The sequence below is a fragment of the Leopardus geoffroyi genome, chromosome D3, assembly GCF_018350155.1.
Source record: "Leopardus geoffroyi isolate Oge1 chromosome D3, O.geoffroyi_Oge1_pat1.0, whole genome shotgun sequence".
NCBI lineage: Eukaryota > Metazoa > Chordata > Mammalia > Carnivora > Felidae > Leopardus > Leopardus geoffroyi.
The window spans coordinates 28,227,189-28,251,225 of NC_059339.1; the positions used below are offsets into that span (position 1 = coordinate 28,227,189).

Genomic DNA, 24,037 nt, shown 5'->3' on the forward strand with positions numbered 1-24,037 from the left:
TTCAGTCTTTCCCTGAGGGGTTTCTTAGATCCAAGACCCCACACCAGACAGATATTGATTCAAGTCCTGGAGATGCCAATGCTGCTCTGAGAGATGGGATGGCCAACATGGATTTCTAGGCAGCCGAACGTTTCCATCTTTTCTTTCTTCGCTCCTGCATCTTGTTACATAAACCTTCCTAACTTGAGGTTTAATAATACCCCTTTTGATTGTTTATTTGGCTTTGATTTTAGTTATTCAATATATCTGAAATATATTTTTGCATACAGAGGAGATAGTTGCATTTTTTTTTTTAATGTGGCAAGTTTTTGTGAGGCTTAATAACAAAAGACTTAAATATGTGTTTATATTGTGCTTCACCCTTTAAGGCATTAATGAGTCTTTTCTGCTATTATTTGTTCAGAGAACAAGCAATCATATTATTAATGCTGAATCTAATGTGCATCTCCTATTGGTTAAGATAAATAAAACACTTTCAAGTTATTTCTTATATTTTATTTGGTTCGTTTTGCTTTTAATACTCAAATTCTATTTCTTTTCAAAATTGAGACTGCTTCAGCTGAGGTCACTACCTACATGAACCAGGTGGTCAAACCCAGGGGAGAATCTCTGAGGTGCAAGAAAGGGCAGGCATCAGACAGAGGGGTCTGCACAATCTGAGACACCTCCCCCCACCTGCATGCCTGTGTCAGGCTTGTGTGTGTCCTAGTGGTTTCTGATATAAATATTTTTAAGAGCTTTTCTCACCCTCTATACCTTGGAGAATCTCATTTACTGCATGTAACACAGATGTCTTTTTCAAAGGCTCTCCCTTGGGTATTGTGTTTTTGGCTATTTGCAAGTCAGACCAAGGTTTAGAGGCAGTCAACCTCTGCCAAGGGCCTACAGATGGGCAATGAGCTGGGGTCTCATCTTCCCATTGGTGCCAGATATGGCAGGGAAGAGGGGCAGGACATTGTCTGGAAACAATGCCTGGCATTTTAAGCACTAGGGTATTTTGAACGAATAAGTGACCACCACTTCAAACTGTGTCACTCATCTGAAACCACCAGCTCCACTTCTCCACTGGTTGAGCTTCTGACTGGACCACACAGGAGCCCACGGAGCAATCATGGCTCAACCTCCAGGGGCCATCTGGGCCACTCCCCTGCCTCTCTCCCCTTCATGTCTTCCACTTCACTTTCATCCTAACACCTGCTCAGCCTGATGCCCAGAGTCCTACTTTCTTCCTATCTTTTGGAAATACCCCCAGATCCCTCTCCCTCCCCTCTTGGTTAAATTATATTCCCCATGTACCTTAACTCAGCCAAAAACTTTGTTTATGGTGGATTATCATATGTACAGGTGGAAAATTTAAACAGCGAAATTATACTTAAAATTCTTAATGGAAAATTGTACTCAGACAAAATTTTACCCCATTCTTGAACCCTATACTCTTCTTGACTTTTACCTTCTTTTTTTTTTTTTTTTTTTTTGAGGGAGAGAGAGAGAGAGAGTATGAGCAGGGGAAAGCAGCAGAGAGAGAGAGAGAGAGAGAGAGAGAATCCCAAGTAGGCTCCGTGTGGGGCTCAATTTCATGACCATGAGATTATGACTTGAGCCAAAATCAAGAGTTGGCCGTTTACCCAACTGAACCACCCAGGTGTCCACTTTCAGCTTCTATATTAGTCAAGATTCTCCAGAGGGGGAAAAAAACCAATAGGAGATATAGATGGATGGATAGATAGATAAATAGGTACAGCATTATATAGAGATTTATTATATGGTATTGGCTCATGTGATTATGGAGGCTGAGAAGTCTTATCATCTGCTACTTGCAAGCTGGAAGCCCAGCAGGCTAGTGGTCTAGTTCAAAGGCCTGAGAGCTGGGGGGCCAGTGGTGTAGATTCTAGTCTAAGTTAGATCAATATCCCAGCTCAAGCTGACAGGCAGACGGAGAGAGCAGTTCCACCCTTCCTCTCTTTTTGTTCTATTCAGGCCTATCGATAGATTGGATGATGCCTATCCACTTTGGGACATGGGTGTGGACGCTGGCCATCTGCTTTACTCAGCTGACCAATTCAAATGCTAATCTCTTGAATCTCTTCCAGAAGCACTTTCATAGACACACCCAGAAATAATGTTTAATCTGATATCTGGACATATCATGGCAATTGATGCATAAAATGAACCATCAAACCTTTGCTGTTTCTCTTATATGAATGGAAGCATCCAGCAGCAATCTTAGGGTCCCCACACTCATGCAGGCGATGAATGTAGGACACAGTGGAAGGTAAATGCTCTAATCCAGTCAGATATAATTTAAGAATTCTTAACTTTTTTTACTGTGGTAGAATACATGTGGAATAAAATGTACCATTTTAACCATTGTTTTAAGTGAATAATTCAGTAGTATTGTTTTCACAATAGTGTGCAGCCATCACCACCCTCCATATCCAGAACTTTTTTTATCTTCCCAGACTGAAGCTCTGCCCCCATTAAACAACAATTTTAATTTCCCCCTCAACCAGCCTCTGGTAACTTCAATTCTACTTCCTGTCTCTATGAATTTGCCTATTCTAGGGACCTCATAGAAGTGGAGTCACATTTATCCTTTTTGTGTCTGGCTTATTTCATTAGCATAATGTTCTCAAGGTGCATCTATGTTGTAGCAGGTGTCAGAATTTCATTCCTTTTTATGTTTGCATAATGTTCCACTGTATGGATAGACTATATTCTATTTATTCATATGTTGATGGACATTTAGGTTGTTTCTACCTTTTAACTATTGTGAATGATACCTCTATGACCTGGGTGTACAAATACGTCTTTGAGATCCTGTTTTCAATTCTTTTGGGTATATAATCAGAAGTGGAATGACTTGATTGTATGGTAATTCTATTTTTAATTTTTTGAGGATCCTCTATGTTGTATTCCAGGGCAGCTGCACCATTTTAAATGCCCACCAAGTGGACAAAGGTTCTAATTTCTCCATATCCTCACCAACATTTGGTAATTTTCTGTTCTTTTGATAGTAGGCATCACAGAGGATGTAAAGTGGAGCCTCATTGTGGTTTTGATTTTCATTTCCTTAATGATGAGTGATGTTGGACATTTTTTCATGTACTAGTTGGATATTTATATATCTTCTTTGGAGAAATGTCTGTTCAAGTCCTTCACTCATTAAATTTTTTTTTACACTTATTTATTTATTTATTTATTTATTTATTTATTTATTTTTGAGAGATAGAGAGAGACAGAGCACAAGCGGGGGATGGGCAGAGAAAGAAGGAGACACAGAATCTGAAGCAGGCTCCAGGGTCTGAGCTGTGAGCACACAGCCCGATGTGGGTCTTGAACTCACAAACCGTGAGATCATGACCAGAGTTGAAGTCAGATGCTTCACCCACTGAGCCACCCAGGCGCCCCATCCTTTGCTCATTTTTAAACTGGGTTTGGGTTTTTTGTTTTGAGTTGTAGGAGTTCTTTATACACTCTGGATATCAATCCTTTATCACATAAATGATTTGCAAATATTTTCTCCCATTCCGTGTATGGTATTTTCATTCTTGACTGTGTCCTTTGACTCATATAAGTTTTTTAATTGATGTGGTTTGACTTGTCTATTTTTCTTTAGTTGCCTGTGCCTTTGGTGCAATATCCCAGACATCATTGCCCGTAAGTTTTGGTATGTTGTGTTTTCATTTCCATTCATCATAAATATTTTCTAATTTCTTTTGTGATTTATTCTTTTGACCCATTAACTGTTTAGGAACATGTTGTCCAATTTCCACATATTTCTGAATTCCCCAAATTTGCTTCTGTGATTGCTTTTTTATTTCAGTACTTTGTGGTTGGAGAATATACTGTGTATTATTTCCATCCTTTTAAATTTAGTAAGAATTATTTTATCACCTACCACAGGGTCTATCTTGGGGAATGTTCCATGTGCACTTGAGAAGAATGTGTACACTGCTATTGTTGAGTGAATGGACTGTTCTAGAGATGTCTGTTAGTTTTTGTTGGCTTTCAACATTGTTCAAACCCTGTATTGCCTTCTTGATCTTCTGTTTAGTTGTTCTATGTATTATCTAAAGTGGAGTCTAGGAACCCAAAACTAATATAACACTGTATGTTGTATACTGGAACTAAAATTTAAAAATTTCATAAAATTAAAACAACAACACAAAAAGATCCATAAGGAATCCAGAACAAAAAGTTTCAATGAGCAGTCAGATAAGGAAAAAAGAAAGAAAGAGAAAGGAGAAAGGAAGGAAGGAAGGAAGGAAGAAAGAAAGATCAGAGTCTCCAACCACTATTACTGAATGAAGGAGCTTGTTTGAACAAATCCTGAATATGGTTTCTGATACTTGGGATCAGATCAAGGGGTGGGAAGAGGGTACAAGATGTTTTAGTTCACCCTCACAGAAGAAAAAAAAAATTGAGCATAAGTGCAGGATAACATGACTTCACCTTACATCACTCCCTCAAAGTGAAAAATATGAAAAAAGACTTAAAGTCTAAGGAAAACACTTCCATCCTCTGCAAGCTTCTTGCTCTCTCCCCCTGAGGCTTTAATTGTCAGCCCAGAGCTAAGGCATAACGGTGCAGGGGCCAAAAGATGGTGTGAGCAGGAATTTTACGCAGGATTATCTGGAATGCAGCTGAGGGAGAAGGAGCTTGAAAGGGTTATCGTCATTACAGGCCATCCACACCCTTCCCTCCACCTCCAGGGAGTACCTTCTAACTGGGAAGTATGGAAAAGTCCCTCAAATCTGCACTCTCTTCTCATTTCCTGAGTCTCAATAGTATGCACATGCACACGAAGAGGCATGGCCTTCTGAAAATTCAACCCTCTGACAATCCAGTTCAATTTCGGCTTCAGTTCAGCAGACATCAGATCTGTCTTTGGGGATCACCCCTCTGGACCCAGGTGACCACCACTGACTTCCATTACCTGTTGGACAAGTGCAAACACCATTCATCAGGGCAGCCAGGGGGCAGTACAGAGTTGCCTTTGCACCTTGAGGCTCAAAGTATGGTCCATAGTCTGACTGCAACCCCACCACCTGGGAACTTGTTTAAAAAAAAAAAAAAAAAAAAGGAAATAAATAGTAAAAAATTAAAAAAAAATTAAAAGACACGTTGTCCGGTTCATCCCAGACCTGCTGAAACTGAATCCACATGTTCACAAGATCCCTGGCGTATCAAAGTCTGAGAAGCACTTCCTTGGCCCTCATTATCTGGTTCAACCTCACCTATTGAGACACTTTCACCGAAACCACAAATTTGGGCAAGCAGAGAACATGACTTCCCATTGGTCTCTGACTCCACTGGGTTCTAAAACTGCAGACCCCTCCCTCCTACTTAGTCTGGGCTATTTTGGCATCTTGAGCAACCCTCCAACTGTAGCTTCTCAGCCCTGCTTCTTTGATTGCCACTGCCCCTCCTGCATCTGGGAGCCAGCTCCCTCCTCCTGCATCCAGTTTCCCCTGGTAGTAGTGTTTTCCACCTGGGTGGGGGTGGTTACCCCCACCCTACCACCCCTGCACCCTCTACTTTCTCAGCCCTCACTCAGCAGGACCTGGAGGCCTGTACCCCTGGCTGAGGCTGTTGCTGCCCTCCCTTGATTTCCTCAATCCCATGAATACCCCTCTGAGTTTTGCTGCAAGGGAAACAGACAAGCATTTGACATTGCTGGTGGCCACTCTTCCTCCATTAAAACTTCCAAGACAAGCAGTTTTAGAATAGGTGGGTGAATAGGATTGGCTTTATTTCCTGTTTGTTTCAACCAAGGCTTAAGAAATACCTGGGGGTGCTTGGGTGGCTCAGTCAGTAAAGCGTCCGACTTTGGCTCAGGTCATGATCTCACAGTTGGTGAATTCAAGCCCTGTGTCAGGCTCTGTGCTGACAGCTCAGAACCTGGAGCCTGCTTCAGATTCTGTGTCTCCCTCTCTCTCTCTGTTCCTCCCCCGCTCACGTTCTGTCTGCGCCCCCCCTCAAAAATAAATATTAAAGATATACCTGAAATGCAAAGGGCCTTCAGGCCAGGCCTGAATCCAGTCCAGGGAGGGGGTGGGAAAGGACTGGGTTTTTGCATCAGAGTTGCTGCTGCAGCTGCACTGTCTGGGAAGGCCCATCCCATCCCTCAGGGGTCCCCAGGATCTGGCCAGACCTGGATTTTCAATCTCAGCCACCATAGGAGGATGTGGTCTGTGCCCAGTGGCTGTGGGAGGGCAGCTAGGGTCACTAAGCTTAGGGACAGCCCCTTCTCCCTGAGACTTGGGGCTGTCCCAGGTGGAACCACCGCTTTTGAACCCTGGGCAGTGGGTGAGTGTCACACCCACACAGGGGAGCTGATGGGGGAGCGGTTTCAACTTGAACCCCTGGGCAGGCCTTGCCCCAGCTGCAAAGGTGCAAGAAGCCCGAAGTCAGAGGCAGGAATGGGCCAAGCATCAGGAGAAGCTAGACTGAATCAGAGGCCTTCCAGGGGCTGTCCCTGTCCCCTGCATGACGTCTGTTAGGGTGCCTACTCCCATTACTGTTCAGTGCCGTGTCCATCTTCCTGCAGACCCTGAGGTCTCCAGGATGCAATACCTGGCCCTCAGGGATGCTCAGTCACTATGTGGGGGACACAGGAATCCAAGAAGAGTCACAATCCTCCATGGAGTCTGACCTCATTGTGGCCCTCATGAGCTGCATGTGATACCCAGATGTCCTTATGTCTGTCTGTTACAGACATGGAACAGACAGACCCAGACATGTTACAGCATCCCAGGACCACTGCTGGACAGATGCCAAGGGGATGCCAGGGATGGCCTGGCTCCCCTAGGGCATATGGCATCCATGAAATTCACTCTGGGGGACCCTAGGGGGAGCCTCATAAACATGGATGAACCACCAGGACCACACTGCTCCAGGACACACTGGGACACAGAAGACCTAAAACAAAGGGTATTTTCAAACATGAACACCAGGTCAGCCAACGGTGAGGTACAAGGGTAAATTTAACAACTAGCTGTGTCTCATATGCAGAGCTGAACCAGTGTTTCACAGGACAGTGTTTTCTATAAGTTTTTGCATCAAAACTCCCAGTAAGAAGTGCATTTCCCTGTGTCGCCTGGGTGGCTCAGATGGTCCAACAGTTGATTTCAGCTCCGATCATGATCCCAGGGTCGTGGGACAGAACCCTGCGACGGGCTCTGCATTGATGTGGAGGCTGCTTCGGATTCTTTCTCTCTCTCCCTCTGTCCCTCTCCCCGACTCATGTGCATTCTCTCTCCCAAAAATAAAAATAAAAATAAAATAAATTTAAAAATAAAATCGGGGCACCTGGGTGGCTCAGTCGGTTAAGTGGTTTCGGCTCAGGTCATGATCTCGCGATTTTGTGTGTTCGAGCCACACACTGCGCTGTGCACTGATGGTGTGGAGCCTGTTTGGGATTCTCTCTCTCACCCTCTCTCTCTGCCCCTCCCCTACTCATGTTGTCTCTGTCTCTGTCAAAATAAATAAATAAATAAATAAACTTTTAAAACAATTAAAAAGAAAAGAAATGCATTTCCCATCATTATCCAGAACACATCTATGTATTTCTATAATTGAAGCAAAATCCCACAAACTATCACCATCCCTCCCCTTGCATGGGATGTTCTCCATTCTCCTGTCTGCTCTAGGCTGCTTTGCTTTTGCAAAATGCTGATTGCAACTGACTGGACGATGTCACAGCCCTCTGAGTTACAACACAAACTTTGAAAAGTGACTGTTGGTATATAATTAGGAATTCACTATTTTTTGATGGCCTATGATTTTTCCTCAGCCACAGCAGATGGACCAGCTGGTGGTGACAATAATAAAAATAATCGTAACAGCCCGTTGGTGGTGACAATAATAAAAATAATCATAACAGCCAGCCATATGTGTTATGCTTGTGGTACTTCTCAGGTTAGAAAGCACTTTCAAAGGACAAATACTCTATGATTCCACGTATCTGAGGTCCCTGGAGTAGTCCAACTCACTGAGACAGAAAGTAGAATGATGGTTGCCAGGGGCTGGGGTGGGGGGAGGAGGAATGGGGAGTTAGTGTTTAAAGGGGAACAGAGTTTCTGTTTGGGAAGATGAACAAGTTCTGGAGATGGATGGATGGTGGTGAGGGTTGCACAAAACATAACTGTGCTTGATGCCACTGGATTGTGCACTTAAAAATGGCTTAGATGGCAAGTTTCATTTCATGCATCTTTTACGACAATGTTTTTAAAACTAATGAGAAAAAAAAGACTTTCATAGCCATTGTCTGCCAACTTGGACCTCACCACGGACCAAAAGTGAGCAGAGCTAGCAGTGTGGCCAGCCTCACTTCACAAAGAAGACTGGAGACCTGGGAAGTGAGTGGAGCATCCCTCCTGGCAGTGCCAGAGCAGAGCCAGACCCTCGCCACCCCACGCAGGTGCTCGGTCCCTCCTTGTTGCCGCTGCCCACCTCACACCAAAGCATGGAGTTCCTGGACCGACAGTTCACAGGGATTTGGGGGAGATGGCAAAGGGGCCTTGCAGAAGCCACTACTGCGTGCAGTGTGCAGATGCTGTGCTCATGATGGTGACCTCTGGATAAAATCTATGAGGGTGTGAATGTGTGCGTGTGTGCATGTGCGTGTGGGTGTCAGAGAGAGAGAGAGAGAGAGAGAGAGAGAGAGAGAGAGAGAGATGACATCCATGAGGTGTTGAACATGGTGCATTAAACACCATATTTATAATTATATCATGATTCCTGAACTTGAACATTGGCTTCTTGCTAAACTACACCTGTTTCCTCCCCTGTCACCATCCCTGCCCCCAGGCTGGTCAGAACAGTAGCCTCAGTCCCAGCCCACTGAACTCAGGTGACTCTTGATCTACTGGCACTTGGCTGCCCTCCATGCCCCTCCAGTCCCAGGGGAGATGCTCCACAGACCCAGGCGCCCTCTGGGAAGGAAGGCAGGAGCAGGTGTGCTCCACCCAGGGTCTCAGGGGCGAGACCAGGCTGGCAGTTGTGGTGGTGGGTGTTGAGTTATGGATGTGACCACAGCAGGGCAGTTGGCTGATGGCCCACTGGGAGAGACCCCCAGGAGTAACAGCCATGGTCCTTGGAGAGAAGGTCCAGGCAGAGGACGGGGTCACTTGGGCCAGAAAGCACTGGGACAGCCACTGCGAGCAAGAAGGACCAGGGGTGTCTGCTGACTCTCCTCCAGGGAGCTCAAGCCTGCAGGTCCTTTGATTCTGAGGGTAGATGAGGCCTAAGACAGGCCAGGTGGGCTGTGAGACCCCCAGGGGGCAGAGCCCTGGCCCCAAGCAGCTCTGGCCCCTGCTGTTGCTGGGCTTGGCCATGGGCGCCCATTGCCAGCTGCCCCCAACGACAGCAGCACCACCAAGCAGGGTCCCAGGCCCTGGAGCCCCAGCAGGAAGCAGCCCTCGGAGCCTATGGGACAGGTAAGGGGCTGAGTGAGTCATGTGGGTGAGGGAGGAGAGGGTCTTTGCAGCCAGAATTGGGAATGGGACACAGAACGGCAGTAAAGGGGACAAGGAAGAATCAGTGAGAAGAGGGGCAGCCTGGACAGACGCTAGCTTTATTTAAAGTGTTGACAGTTTTCCAGAGTGTGTTTGCATTAATTTTTATTTTTTTGTATTGTATTAAAATATGATTTATCTGAATTACTGAGTTTTTAGCATCCCTTAAATTTTGTGCCCAAGACTAGTGCCTCATTCACCTCACCCTGGTATTCTGGGTAGGGAAGAAACAAGGAGGCAGTGGCAGGACGTCCACATGGGTGGTGGGTGCTGTCATCCTAGGGTTCCCAGGCCTCCTCCTCTCAGCTGATGAGGACTACCTCCTTGCCCTTTCCCTGCTGGCCAGAGGCCACTCCCTGGAGCAGTAGGGCGCAGGCTCCAGCTGATACTTCTGACTTGGGAGTGGGCCTTCCCTGCTGTTCCCAGGTCACCAGACCCTTAGCCAAGGACCTTCAGCCAGGGCCACCTCCTGTGACTGACCCCTAAGACCCTGAGCCCACCCAAGGTATAATCCCCCTTTGCTGAGTGACCTCAAGGCCTCCTCTCTGTGTGTGGTAGGAAGTCCCTGGACAAAGTGCCGAGAATTTGGGTCCATTTATGATAATGAATGACACAACAGCACGTTCATTGTGGGCACTAATCATTTTAGTGCAGAACCGCCTTCAGCAACCCCATAAAGCAGAGGCTGCTGTTACCTCCATGTTACAGATAAGGATAGAGGTCCAGAGAGATGAAATGACCTGCTCATTGTCACCCAGCTGGTGCAGACTCCAACACTCAAACCCGATGGTTTCCAGCTGTCCCCACTCCCATCTCCTAACTGGTGGGACTGACAAGTCTGCCTCTCCCCATCTCAGTTGCCTACTCTGCAAGGCAAGGGGTCTTAACTGAGTGAGGACCTTGTAACCTGACACCCACTCCAGAGATGCTGGGGCTGCCTCAGTGAAAGGTTAGAACAGGACGAGCTGATTTTGTTTGGTACCAGCAGTCCAGCCAGGGAGGGGGTCAACACCTATGGGTGTTGGGTGAGGACTGGCATCTTGGTGTCCGTCAGGGCCCAGGAAAACATAAGGAGAGATGGAGCCCCCACTGGGGTCAAGCCCTGTGCTGGGGCTGGGATTCCAGGGGAGCAAGGTTTGGCCCCAACTCAAGGTTCAGTGGGAGAGGGGGCCAGATGAAGCAGCAGCCACACACAAAGACAATGACAAGGTAGTAGAGGCACAAAACGCTCAGGAAGCTCTCAGCCATCTGCAGGGCTGCAGTGAGTGGGTACTGGGGCCAAGATGGTCTGAGAGAAGGCTGAACAGGTGACCAGTCTCCAACCTAGAGGACCGATCCCTAGAGGACAGACTTCATCTGGGGGATTCCAGGGAACTTTTGCAAGGAAAGGATATGACCAGACTTGGGTGGGTGAGGGTGGGAATCCAGATGTAGAGTGACTTTTCTGGGGGGTGGGGGCAGTGTCCCAGGAGGAGTGGACAGACAATTGGAGATTCAGGAAGAGGGGGAATAGGAAAGGGAAGATCCAGGGTGCCCAACCCCAGATTTTTTGCTAGATATCTAAGAGAATGCTGTGACTGCACCAGTGTGTCCTATATTTTAACAAAATGGTCCAAGAGAAGGAGAAGTCTTGCAAGGTATTGGTCTCTCCCAAGAAGGTCCATTCATTTTTGGGCCACTCAGGGCTAGTGGATGCAGACAGGATGGGCCTGAACCAAGGGGCTCATGTGCACACTTGAGGATAGACCTGTTAGACCATTTTTGGAGCAGTAAAGTGGGAGGGGGGAGGATGCCCAAGCTGGTTTTACAGGCAAAGGGAGGATGAGGTTCATCAGGGAGCTGCGGGAGGGGAAAAGGAGAGTGGCAGCAGACCGCAGGGGGTTTTATGTATTTGCACTTTTTCTTGAAGACCTTGAGGGACGTAAGTAAGGGATACTCACAGTCAGACTTGTGTCTTGGAAAAATGGCTCTGGATTTTTCCATGCCAAATTAGAGGAGCAGCGAGGGGGCTGTCTACACAATGACCAAGATCACCTGTGAAATTGACAAGAGAATTTAAAGTGATGGTACCAGGGGCGGCTGGGTGGCTCAGTTAGTTAAGTGCCAGATTCTGGATTTTGCTCAGGTCATGGTCTCACAGTTAGTAGTTGGAGCCTGGCATGGGGCTCTGTGCTGACAGTATGGAGCCTGTTTGGGATTCTGTCTCTCTTCCTCTCTCTTCCTTGTCCTCTCTCTGCTCCTACCCTGCTTTCACTTGGGGGTGTATTCTGTCTGTCTGTCTGTCTCTCTCTCAAAGTAAATAAACTTAAAAAAAAAACTTTTAAAATGATGGTACCAGAGGGTCGACAGGGGAGGAATGAGTGCTCTCATGGATGGTCAGTGGGAGATAAAATTCTTGGAACAAATAACATCAGTTGCCAAGATTCAAAAAAAATCTGCATTTCTTTTAATCAAGTAATTCCATCTCTAGAAATTTTTCTTGAAGAAATAATCAGAGCTTCTGCTAAATATTATAAGTGGGGAAAAGGTGGAAACAACCTCAATGTCCAATGATAGACTATGGTATATCCATGGAAGGGAATAAGAAACTCATTACATACATACACATACATATATACATACATGTATATACATACATGTATACATACATACATACATACATATACATACATGTGTATATATACATACATGTATGTATATATATTTATGCATATATATTAGGTGACTGCAATAACATAATCAGGATCTAAAAATTTTTTTTAAATATTTACTTATTTACTTTTGAGAGACAGAGAGAGATAGCACAAGTAGGGGAGGGAGAGAGAGAGAGAGGGAGACACAGAATCCCAAGCAGGCTCCAGGCTCCAAGCTGTCAGCGCAAAGCCTGACACACAACTCAAACCCATGAACCGTGAGACCATGACCTGAGCTGAAGTCAGACGCTTCACCAACTGAGCCACCCAGGCACCCCACATAAACAGGATTTTTTAAAACAGGTTACAATCTGTTCCATATCAATCTTTCTATTTCTATTTTATTTTAACTTACACAGAGTAAAATTCCCTCTCTTTCATACAGTAATTATATAAATTTTAATAAAATCATAGAATCATGTAACTATCAACACAATCAAGATAGAGAACATTTCCACCCTCACCCAAACTTCCCTGTGTCCCTTCTGTCGTCAGTCTCTTTCTCCGCCCAACCATGGCAACCACTGATCTCTCTGTGATCCTATAGTTTTGCCTTTTCCAGAATATCTTACAAATGGAATTTTGGAGTATGTAACCTTTTTGTAAATTAAACTTTTAATTTCAAGATCATTTTAGATTCACATACAGTTATAAGAAACAATACAGAGGGGTCCCATGTTCCTTTCACCCAGTTTCCCCTAGTGGTAATGTCTTGTAAAACCATAGTAAAATATCACAACCAGGATATTGACATCGATACAGTTAAGGTACAGAACATTTCCCTCTCCACGGATTCCTCACCTTGCTCTTCTATTGCCACTCCCACTTCCCTCCCTTCCAAGCTCCTTCCTTTCCTCCTGGAAACTACTAATTTGGCCTTCATTTCCAATTTTGTCATTTCAAGATTGTTGTATAAATGGAATCATATACTGTGTAACATTTGGTGATTAGCTTTTTCACCCAGCATAATTTTCTGGATGTCCATTCAGATTTTGGGGTGGATCATAGTTCGATGCTTTTCATAACTGAATAATAATATTCCAAATACAGAACCTTTTGAGTCTGACTTCTTTAATTCAGTATAGTGCCTTTGCAGTTGACTCAGGTTATCCCATTTATCAATAGCCTGTTCCTTTCTATTGCTGAGAAGGATTCCACTTTAAGTGTATTACATTTTGTTTGGCCATTCACCAGTACAGTGATGAATGAAAGGAGCAAAAACAAGCATCTTTGTCTTGTTCCTAAACTTGAGGGGAAAGCATTCAGTCTAGCACCAGTGAATATGATGTTCAATGTGGATTTTTCATAGATGGTCTTTATAAAGTTGAGGAAGTTCCCTTCCATTCCGAGTTTTTAAAGTGTTTTGGCATGAAATTTTGTTGAATTTGTCAAATATTTTTCTGCATCAATTGAGATGATCATGTGGCTATCATCCTTAATTCCATCATTATGATATGTTCTATTGATTGATTTTCTTAAGCTGAACCACTCTTGCATTCCTGGGATAAACCCCAGTTGCTGTGTGATTCTTTTTAATATGCTATTGGATTCACTTTTCTAGTACTTTGTTGAGCATTTTTGCATTGTATTCATCAGAGATATTAGTATGCAGGTTTTTTGTGATGTCTTCATTCAGCTTTGGTATCAGGGTAATTCTGGCCTCATAGAATGAGTTAGGAAGTTTTCGTTTCTTTTTTATTTTTCAGAAGAGTTTGTGAAGGATTGGTGTCACCTTCTTTAAATATTTGTACACAAACAAAAATTAAAAATTAAAATAAATTTTAAATAAAGTAGGACTTTCTGGTAAAACCATCTGGTCCTGGGCTTTTCTTTGTGGGAATGTTTTTTTGATTACCATTTTAATCTCTTCAGTTGTTATAGGCCTGTTCAGGTTTTCTATTTCTTCTTGAGTCAGTTTTAGAAGTTTGTGTCTTTCTAGGAATTTGTTCATTTCGTCTAGGTTATCTGATTTGTTGGTATTCAGTTGTTCATATTATTTCCTTATAATCCTTTTCACTTTTTCATGGTGTGTAGTGATGTCCCAACTTTCAGTTTTGACTTTGATAATTGGAACCTTCTCTCTTTTGTATTTGTCAGTCTAGTAAATGTTTCTCAAAGCTGTTAAACTTTGAAGAAGCAGCTTTTGGTCTTACTGATTCTCCCTATTGTTTTATATTCTCTAATTCATTTATTCTACTCTACTCATTATTATTTCCTCCCTTCTGTCAGCTTTGGAATTAACTTGCTCTTCTTTTTCTATTTCCTTAAGGTAAAGTTAAGTTATTGGTTTGAAATATTACTTCTTTTTTAAAAAATGTTTACTTATTTTGAGAGAGAGAGAAAGAGAGAGAGAGAGAATCCCAAGCAGGATCTGTGCTGTCAGGGCAGAGCCCCGTGTTGGGCTCCATGCTGTGGGAGATTCATTGCTTGAGATTCTCTCTCTCTCTCTCTCTCTCTCTCTCTCTCTCTTTCCTGCTCATGGTCTCTGTCTCTCAAAATAAGTACATAAGCTTAAAAAATAAAATAGATATAGGTGAGCTTTAAATGTTTGTGTCTTTTAAGGAATTGGTCCATTTCATTTAAGTGGTGAGATTTATTAGCATAAGGTTTTTTCTAGTATTCCCTTCCTAGCACTTTAGTGACTACAGGATCTGTAGTAATACCCCTCTTTTATTTCTGATATGGACAATTTGTCTTATCTCATTTACTTGCTCAGTATGGTTAAAGATTTATCAATTGTATTGATTTTTCAAAAATCAGATTTTTATCTTATTAGTTTTCTCTATGTTTCTCTGTTTCAGTTTCATTGATTTCTGCTCTTCACTGTTTCTTCTACTTGGAGTTGATTTTCTTGATTTTCTAAATTATTTTTTTTATGTAAGGACTTAAGATTTATTGAAACTATATATCACAATAGAATCTTTAACCAGGAAAGCAACTTTACAGTGACAAAGTATGGAAGTAGATTCACAACCACAGGCTCTACTTACAGCCGTATTAAGATCATACTCCCCAGAAACTGCCAGCCTGATAGAAAGAGTTGAATTAACAAGATAAAAACTCAGTGGATCCAGATGACCTGCTTTATCTTGCTTGGGAGAGAATCAGAGTGTGTAGATGATTGTTTTAGGCAGCATCTGCCTTGTATGTTAGGAAGCAATCTGATCATACATATGGTGAATTCCCCTTAATTTCTATTTTAAAATGTTCTTTTTTTTAGCCCCCCAAATTTTTAAACAAAGTTAACAAACAGTGTATTATAGGTTTCAGGAGTAGAATTTAGTGATTCATCACTTACATATAACACCTGGTGCTCATCTCAACAAGTGCCCCCTTAATGCCCATCACCCATTTAGCCCATCCTCCTACCCACCTCCCCTCCAGCAACCCTCAATTTGTTCTCTGTATTTAAGAGTCTCTTATGTTTTGTCTCCCTCTCTGTTTTTATCTTATTTTTCTAAATTCTTAAGGGTGTAAGTTTAGAGAGCTGAAGTGGATGAAAAAGAAAATACAAAATATCAATATTTATGGGACATAGATGAAGCAGTGCTTAGCGGGGAAAGCTTATATAAGAAAATAAGGGGGAGCACTCAAATATGTAAATTAATTAATCACAAGCATAAAGAAACTCATTGATAATAATACCATAATAGTAGGGGACTTCAACGCCCCACTTACAACAATGGACAGATCATCTAAACAGAAAATCAACAAGGAAACAATGGCTTTGAATGACACACTGGACCGGATGGACTTATCAGATATATTCAGAACATTTCATCCTGAAGCAGCAGAATACACATTCTCCTCCAGTGTACATGGAACATTCTCCAGAATAGATCACACACTGGGACACAAATCAACCCCCAATAAGCACAAAAAGATTGAGATCAGACTGTGCATATTTTCAGACCACAACGCTATGAAACTTGAAATCAACCACAAGAAAAAATGTGGAAAGATAACAATATTTGGAGATTAAAGAAAAGAAGAAAAGTATCACATAAATTTTGTTTTAAAATATGAATAATACACTTATTTATTTTAAGTAAACCCTACCCTCAATGTGGGACTCAAACTCACAACCCCAAGATCAAGATTTCCATGTTCTACCAACTGAGCCAGCCAGGTGCCCCAATAATATACTTTTTTAAAAGCCTAGAAGAAAATATACTAAAACTATTAATAATGTTTATCCATAGTGGACTTACAAATAATTTTAACTTTAAGTTTCTTCTTTGATTTTCTTTATTTCCCAATATTTCCTTAAGATCATGTGTGTCTTATTTTGTCTTTATTATTTTTTGTTTTATTTTATATTAGAGAGAGACAGAGACAGAGACAGAGCACGAGCAAGGGAGGGGCAGAAGGATGAAAACAGAATCTGAAGCAGGCTCCAGGCTCTGAGCTGTCAGCACAGAGCCTGATGCGGGGCTTGAACTCACGAGCCGTGAGCTCATGACTTGAGCTGAAGTCGGACACCCAACCGACTGAGCCACCCAGGTATCCCTTATTTTGTCTTTAAATATAATTTTTTATCGTGTTAAAACACACATAACATAAAGTATATCAGCCTAATTACTTTTAAGTGTAGAGTTTGGTGGTATTAAATACATTCACTTTGGTGTGCAGCCATCACCACTGTGCATTGCCAGAACTCTTTGCATCTTGTGAATCTGAAACTCTATACTTTTTTAAAAACTTATTTATTTTGAGAGAGAGAATGGGGGAAGGGCAGGGATAGAAGAAGAGAGAGAATCCCAAGCAGACTCTGCACTCTCAGTGCAGAGCCTGATGAGGGGCTCAAACCCATGAACCATGAGATCATGACCTAAGCCGAAATCAAGAGTCAGACACTTAACTGAATGAGCCACTCAGGTGCCCTGAAACTCTATACCTTTTAAACTCTATATCTTTTAACCCCCTGGAAACCATCATTCTACTTCCTGCTTTTATGATCTTGACTACTCTGAATACCTCACATAAGTGGAATCATGCAGTATTTGAGCACTAACAGTGCAGAAATGTTCCAATTTCTCTACATCCTTACCAACACTTGTTTTCTAGTTTGTAATTTTAACAGTAGCCATCCCAATGAGTGTGAGGTTGTATCTCATTGTAGTCTTCATTTGCATTTACTAATTATTGGTAATATTGAGCATCTCTCATGTGTTTATTGGCCATTTGTGTATCTTCTTTGGAGAAATGTCTGTTCAAGTCTGTTGCCCATTTTTGAATGGGTTGTTTGGTTTTTTCCCGTTGAGTTTTAGGAGTTCCCTATGTATTATGATATTAATCTTTTATTACATATATGATTTGCAAATATTTTCTCCCATTCTGTGGGTTGCCTTTTTACCCTGTGGATAGTGTCTTCTGTTGTACAAAAATTTGAAATTTTCATTTCAAAAGTCAAAGTTGTCTAGTTTTTTTTTTGTTGTCTGTGATTTCAGTGTCATATCTAAGAAATCATTGTCAATCTGATGTTATAAAGCTTTTGTCCTCTAGCTTTTTTCCTAAGAGTTTTATTGTTTTAGCTCTTATATTTATTCCTTTCATCCATTTTGAGTTAATTTTGTATATGGTGTTAGGTAAGAGTCCAACTTCATTCTTCTGCCTGTGAATATCCATGTTTCCCAGCACCATTTGTTGAAAAGACTGCCCTTTCCCCATTGAATGGCCTTGACATCCTTGTCAAAAATCATTTGGTTGTATGTGTGAGAGGTTATTTCTGGGCTCTCTGTTCTATTCCACTGGTCTGTATTTATGTCAATACTACACTGTCTTGATTACTGTAGTTTTATAGTGATTCTCAAAACCTTATAATGTCTGCCATCCTTCCAAGTTTGTTCTTTCCCTTCACTATTGTATTAGCTATTCTGAGTCCTTTGCCCCTCTATATAAACCTTAGAATCAGTTTGCCAATATCCACAAAATATTTCTGGGAAAGCAATATTGCTGTGAATTTGATTGGGGATTGCATTTAATCTATAGATCAAGTTGAAAAGAACTGACATCTTGATAATATGGAGTCTTTCTATCCATGAACATGGAATATTCTTCCATTTACTTAGGTTTTCTTTGATTTCTTTAATTAGAATTTGTAGTTCTCCTCATATAGATTTTGTATATATTCTGTTAGATTTATACCTAAGTAGTTCCTTTTGAAGGGGATGATAATGTAAATGGTACTGTTTTTAATTTCAAATTCTACTTGTCATTGTCAGTATATAGAAAAGTAATTGACTTGTATATTAATCTTGTATCTGTAACCTTGTTATAATTGCTTACTAGTTCCAGAAGTTTTTTGGTCAATTCTTTTGATTTTCTTCATAATCACATACTTACAAAGACAGTTTTATTTCTTCTCTCCCAATCTGTATACCTTTTGTTTCTTTTTCTTGTCTTATTGCATTAGCTAGGACTTCCAATATGATATTGAAAAGTGGTGGTGAGAAGGGACATCCTTACCATGTTCTGACCTTATTAGGAAAGCTTCAAGTTTTTCACCATTAAATATGATGTTAGCTGTAGGGGTTTTTGTGGATATTTTTTAGCAACTTGAGGAAATTCCCTTCTAGCCCTAGTTTACTGAGTTTTTTTTTTTTTTTTTTTTTTTTTGTCATAAATGGTGTTGGGTTTTGTCAGATGCTTTTTCTGCATCTATTGATATGATCATGTGATTTGGTTCTTCTTTAGCTTGTTGACATGATAGATTACATTAACTGACTTTTAAATGCTGAACCAGCCTTGTATGCCTGGGATAAATCCCACTTGGTTGTGGTGTATAATTCTTTTAATACATTCTTGTATTCAATTGGCAAATATTTTGTTGAAGATTTTTGCATCTATATTAATAAGAGATATTGTTCTGTAGTTTTCTTTTCTTATAATGTCATTGTCTGGTGTTGGTATTAGGGTAATGCTAGCCTCATAGAATGACTGAGATTGGTAAAATTTTATGCTATGTATGTTTTACCACACATACACAGAAAGAAAGAAAGAAAGAAAGAAAGAAAGAAAGAAAGAAAGAAAGAAAAAGAAAAAAAGAGGAAAATGGCACTACACACAACAGGACAGATGGAGAGATAAATATTACACTTTAAAAAGGTATTTAAATGTATTTTATTGCTTAATTGTGTTATATATGTAATATTATTATAATTTTAAAACAAAAATCATATTGCAGCACAAAACCAACAACATCTGACTGGACCAGCTTCTAAGGTGGAAATGCACTGGTCCAATCCTCTGGCGGAAATGTTTGCATGCAATAAACCCCAACTTAATGTCACATCCTTGTATCAGTTAGGAGTTAACATCAGCAAAGGCAAAACCTGGGGCTTCTTGTGGTTTTGGAGTATCAGAGGATGATTCTATTGCTTCTCAATTATTCTGAGTCTTGTTTTAATTTTATTTATTTATTTATTTTTTAATTAAAAAAAATTTTTTTAAACGTTTTATTATTTATTTTTGAGACAGAGACAGAACGTGAATGGGGGAGGGTCAGAGAGAGAGGGAGACACAGAATCTGAAGCAGGCTCCAGGCTCCAAGCTGTCAGCACAGAGCCCGACACGGGGCTCGAACTCACAGACCATGAGATCATGACCTGAGCTGAAGTCGGACGCTCAACCAACTGAGCCACCCAGGCGCCCCTTGTTTTAACTTTAAAAGGGAATATTTAGATGCACGATCTAAGAAGACAGGTTTTGGGCCTGAGAGTTGGGTAGTGAGAGCACTCGTGGTCACGTGTGACAAGGTGAAGACAGACAAAGGGCTGGGTTAGGGGGAAAGGGTGGTCAGTCTCATTTGGACACGGAGAGTTTGAGATTCTTATTGGACATCCAGCTGGAGATGGTCAGTAGGTAATTTAGGGAGAGCCAAGGAGAGGGTTTGGGGCTGGAATAGACTCGAGCATTACAAAATGGGCAGTAGTGGGAATCCACAATGTAGGAAGATGGCAAAGAAGGAGGAGGACCCAGGGTGCCAGTCTGGGAGTCAGCTGCCATGCATTGACTGGGGTGAAAGAGAAGCCAGGGGAGAAGAATGTGGGATCTCAGGTGCCAACAAGAAGAGAGTCACTGAAAAGAGAGGCTGACTCTGTGTTGAATCCTGTAGATCCATAATGTACAACAGGAACTAGGGAATTGACCAGGAAGAGGACATTGTTGGTTCTGACCTGAGAGCTTTCAGGGAGAGATGGAGATGAAAGCCAGGGGAGCCTGCCATGTCCAAGCATGTGAAACAGTGCCTGGAGCTACTGTTGGATGGATGGGTGGGTGGATGGATGAATGGATGGATATGTGGATGATGGGTGGATGGATGGACACATGGATAGATGGACAGACAGGTGTCTCAGAAAGACAGTGGTCTGAGAGATCAGAGAAAGCTTCATAAAAGAGGTGGAATTGAATTGTGTCTTTGATGTGTAGAGAAAAAGTGTGTGTGTGGGTCTTCACATGGGAGCACCATGAGTCAGGAATGACCCAGTCCCAGACCAGTAGGCTCAGGGAGGAAGCCACCTGGCTAGACCATGAGAAATTGTAGAAGAGGAACCCTCAGAAGCCCTAAATGAGGCCAGAGAGGTCAGACAGGTCTGAGCCAGTTTAGGACTCACTCTGCCACACCATGTGAAAGAACGAGGCACTCAGGGATTTATTGAACACCTACTGTATGCAGTGTCACTGTCAGCACTGAGGATCAGGAGATGACCAAGACAGCCTTGGAAAGGGGTAATACACAAGACCCTGGGTGGAGTTGGCCTCAAACAGAGGGCTAGGCACAGGGACACCTCAGGGCTGTGGGCTCATCCAGGTGTGCCACAGCTTCTGGGAGGCTGGCTGCCCAGCCCCACCTGCTACAGCCCTGTGCCCATCACAGGTTCCTGTTCTGGCCTGGCCCCCACGGGGCAGGCCCCAGGTGCTGGCCCGGTGGGTTTTGGTCCGAAACTCAATCACCCTGGCTTGTTTTCAGTGAAGGAACCCAGCTCACCGTCCTAGGTAAGTGGCTTTCACCATATTTCCCAACATGTCCCACCCCTCTGTTGTCTGAGGAAAGTTACTTTTCTCTGGAGGCCGTTTCCTATCTGCTTCCCAGCCTTAAGGGAAGATTTACCCTTAGCAAATCTGTGGGATCTGGGAGAGGTGGGTTGGTCTCAGGGAAACCAGAAGGAAGAACTTCAATGGTACAAACATTTACATTTAGAGTCTGACAATTGAACGTGGTCAGGTCCTAGGGCCTGGGTTGGAGGCGTTGGTCCAAAACTGGGGACTCCTTCCCTTCTTCCAGAGCAGACACCTGTGTGGGGTCCAGAGACTGGTTCTGACTAGGGGCACTGGGGCAGCCTTGGAGAGAGTCATTTGGGGTCTTGGCTAAGGGCTTGATGCCCATCCACGAGGTTGGGGACATGGCTGGGGCTGTGACCTCAGCCTTCAGGAACATAGAGGAGCAACCCGAGAGGAGGTCCATGGGAGGAGGACAGGGCAGTCTGGTTTGGTCCAGGCTGAAGCGCTCGGGGCCTCTATGAGGCTATGAGGATGCAGGGACACAGAGACATGAGTGATGCAGGACAAGGTGACCAGAAGCACGGCCCTCCCAGGACATTGATCAGAAAGGAGTGGGTCCTGGGGCACCTGGGTGGCTCAGTCGGTTATGCATCCAACTTTGGCTCAGGTCATGATCTCACAGTTAGTGGGTTCTAGCCCCGTGTTGAGCTCTGTGCGGACAACTCAGAGCCTGGAGCCTGCTTCAGATTCTGTGTCTCCCTCTCCCTCTGTCCCTCCCCCATTCTCTCTCTCTCTCAAAAATAAGTAAACACTTTTTAAAAAAGGAAAAGAAAGGAGCAGGTCCCATGGGAAGAGTTTTTTTCTGTCCCTGGAGCCCCATAATCCCAGGGCCCCAGGTGTCTCACCTGTCTAAGGTGAGAGTGACCAAGTGGAGAGTGAGTGGAGGCTCAGAGCTACACAGCTGCCCCTTAAAGTCAGCAGTCATCAGGATTGTGTTGGCAGGATAGGTGGTAGACTGCAGTTCACAGGGGAAGTACCCAGATCCAGAAGAATGAAGTGATATGGGGGCCAGATGCTGGGCTGAGGGGGAAACCGAGGCTGCAGATGCACCTTTCATCTACCTGGGAGAGGTGACACGGAAGGGCTATTGGGAGCATGGGGAACTGCCTGCTGTCCAGGGCTGAAGTGGAAAGGAGGATCCCCTGGGTGAACCAGCATGGCCACCATGGGAAAAGTCACAGAGGCTATAGATGGGGAAAGGGCTGCCCAAAGCCTGGACTCTCCCTGTGTTTCTCCCCCCTCTCCTCTGTCCACACAGGTCAGCCCAAGTCTGCACCCTTGGTCATGCTCTTCCTGCCCTTCTCTGAGGAGCTCAGAGCCAACAAGGCTATCCTGGTGTGCCTCATCAGTGACTTCTACCCTGGCAACTTGACGGTGACCTGGAAGGCAGACGGGACCCCTGTCACCCAGGGCGTGGAGACCACCAAGCCTTTCAAACAGAGCAACAACAAGTATGTGGCCAGCAGCTACCTGAGTCTGTCACCTGACAAGTGGAAATCTCATAGCAATTTTACCTGCCAGGTCACACACGAGGGGAGCACCGTGGAGAAGAGGGTGGTGCCCTCAGAGTGCTCTTAGGTGCCTGAGACCCCCACCCACCCAAGAGGATGTACAGCCAATGGACCTCCAGGAAGGTCTCTCCTCCCACCAGGATCATCCCAGCCCTTCTCCCTGCACCCAATCAATGCTCAATAAAAAGTCCTTCATTCAATCAGAAATCATGTTTTCATTGGGGTTCATCACTTTGTGCCCTAAACTCAACCATCTTCAAACATGAACACCATTCTTTTCATCCTGTGGGAAAGGAGTTGGCAGAAGGCATCCTCATGTTTTTTGAGGGATAGTTTTACTCTCATCCAGAATTGCCAGAGAATATTCCAGAATAGGAGATACAAATCGAACCAAGATAGACTATCTTCCACCATGTCTGTATGCTTGCTTTTCTTGCATGGACCACATCAGTCACCAGCAGTACTGAAGCCCATGGACTCCTGGATAATGTCTGAGCTCCTCCCTGGACCTGGGGCCTCACTGTCTGCTATTAGACCCCCTCCTGAGATGTCCACTTTCCTTCCTTGAATGCCCCCACTGATGCCACCATGCAGAGAAGGGACGTGCTGAGGATGCTGGGAGGCAGGCCAGGGCAGGGTCCCAGGGGCAAGAGTTCTCGAGGGTGGAGGAGTGCTCAGTGCCACAGGCAGGGGATAGGCAGGACAAGGGCATGAACGCACATGCTGAGCCCTGCTAGTTGACTGGAATGTCCAGAGCCCAGGAGAGGGACAGGGATGGGGCTCAGAGGAAGCAAGCCCAGGGGTAGAACTCCTGAAGGCCTTGGCCCTGACCAGATCTGTGGTTCCAAAAGGCAACTGTACCCTAAGATATTATAGAGTGGCCTTATTGTGTCCATACTATTTATAAAACATGGGGACACATGTTATTCAGCTGAGCCATTCAAGGATTCTGTGAGGTCGACAGCCAGGATTATGGGCCCATTTCACAGGTAGGAAAACTGAGGCCCAAAATTATTAACATACCAAAGAGCAAGACAGACTCAACTCCTACATGTCCCAACTCCTAGTCTGGGGCCTCCCATCTGATAGACAGGGAAACTGAGGCCAGCAGAGGATGGGGCCTACCTGAGCTCACATAGAACTGCACCTGTATGGAGAGCTGCCCTCTGCCAAGCACCAGGCATGCTCACGTGGGGTGACCTCCCTCTGTCATTCTGCGGCCCCAACTCCCTTCAGAAGCGCAGAAAGGAAG

General features: G+C 43.7%; 1 gene segment (V, D, J or C); it reads left to right on the forward strand.

Annotated features, from left to right (window-relative positions):
- The first annotated feature begins 8,994 nt into the window (after positions 1–8,994).
- On the forward strand, positions 8,995–22,985 carry LOC123587756. The segment is given in 3 exon segments: positions 8,995–9,440; positions 21,090–21,208; positions 22,533–22,985. Coding segments are annotated over 3 exon segments (639 nt in total).
- The last annotated feature ends 1,052 nt before the right edge of the window (positions 22,986–24,037 follow it).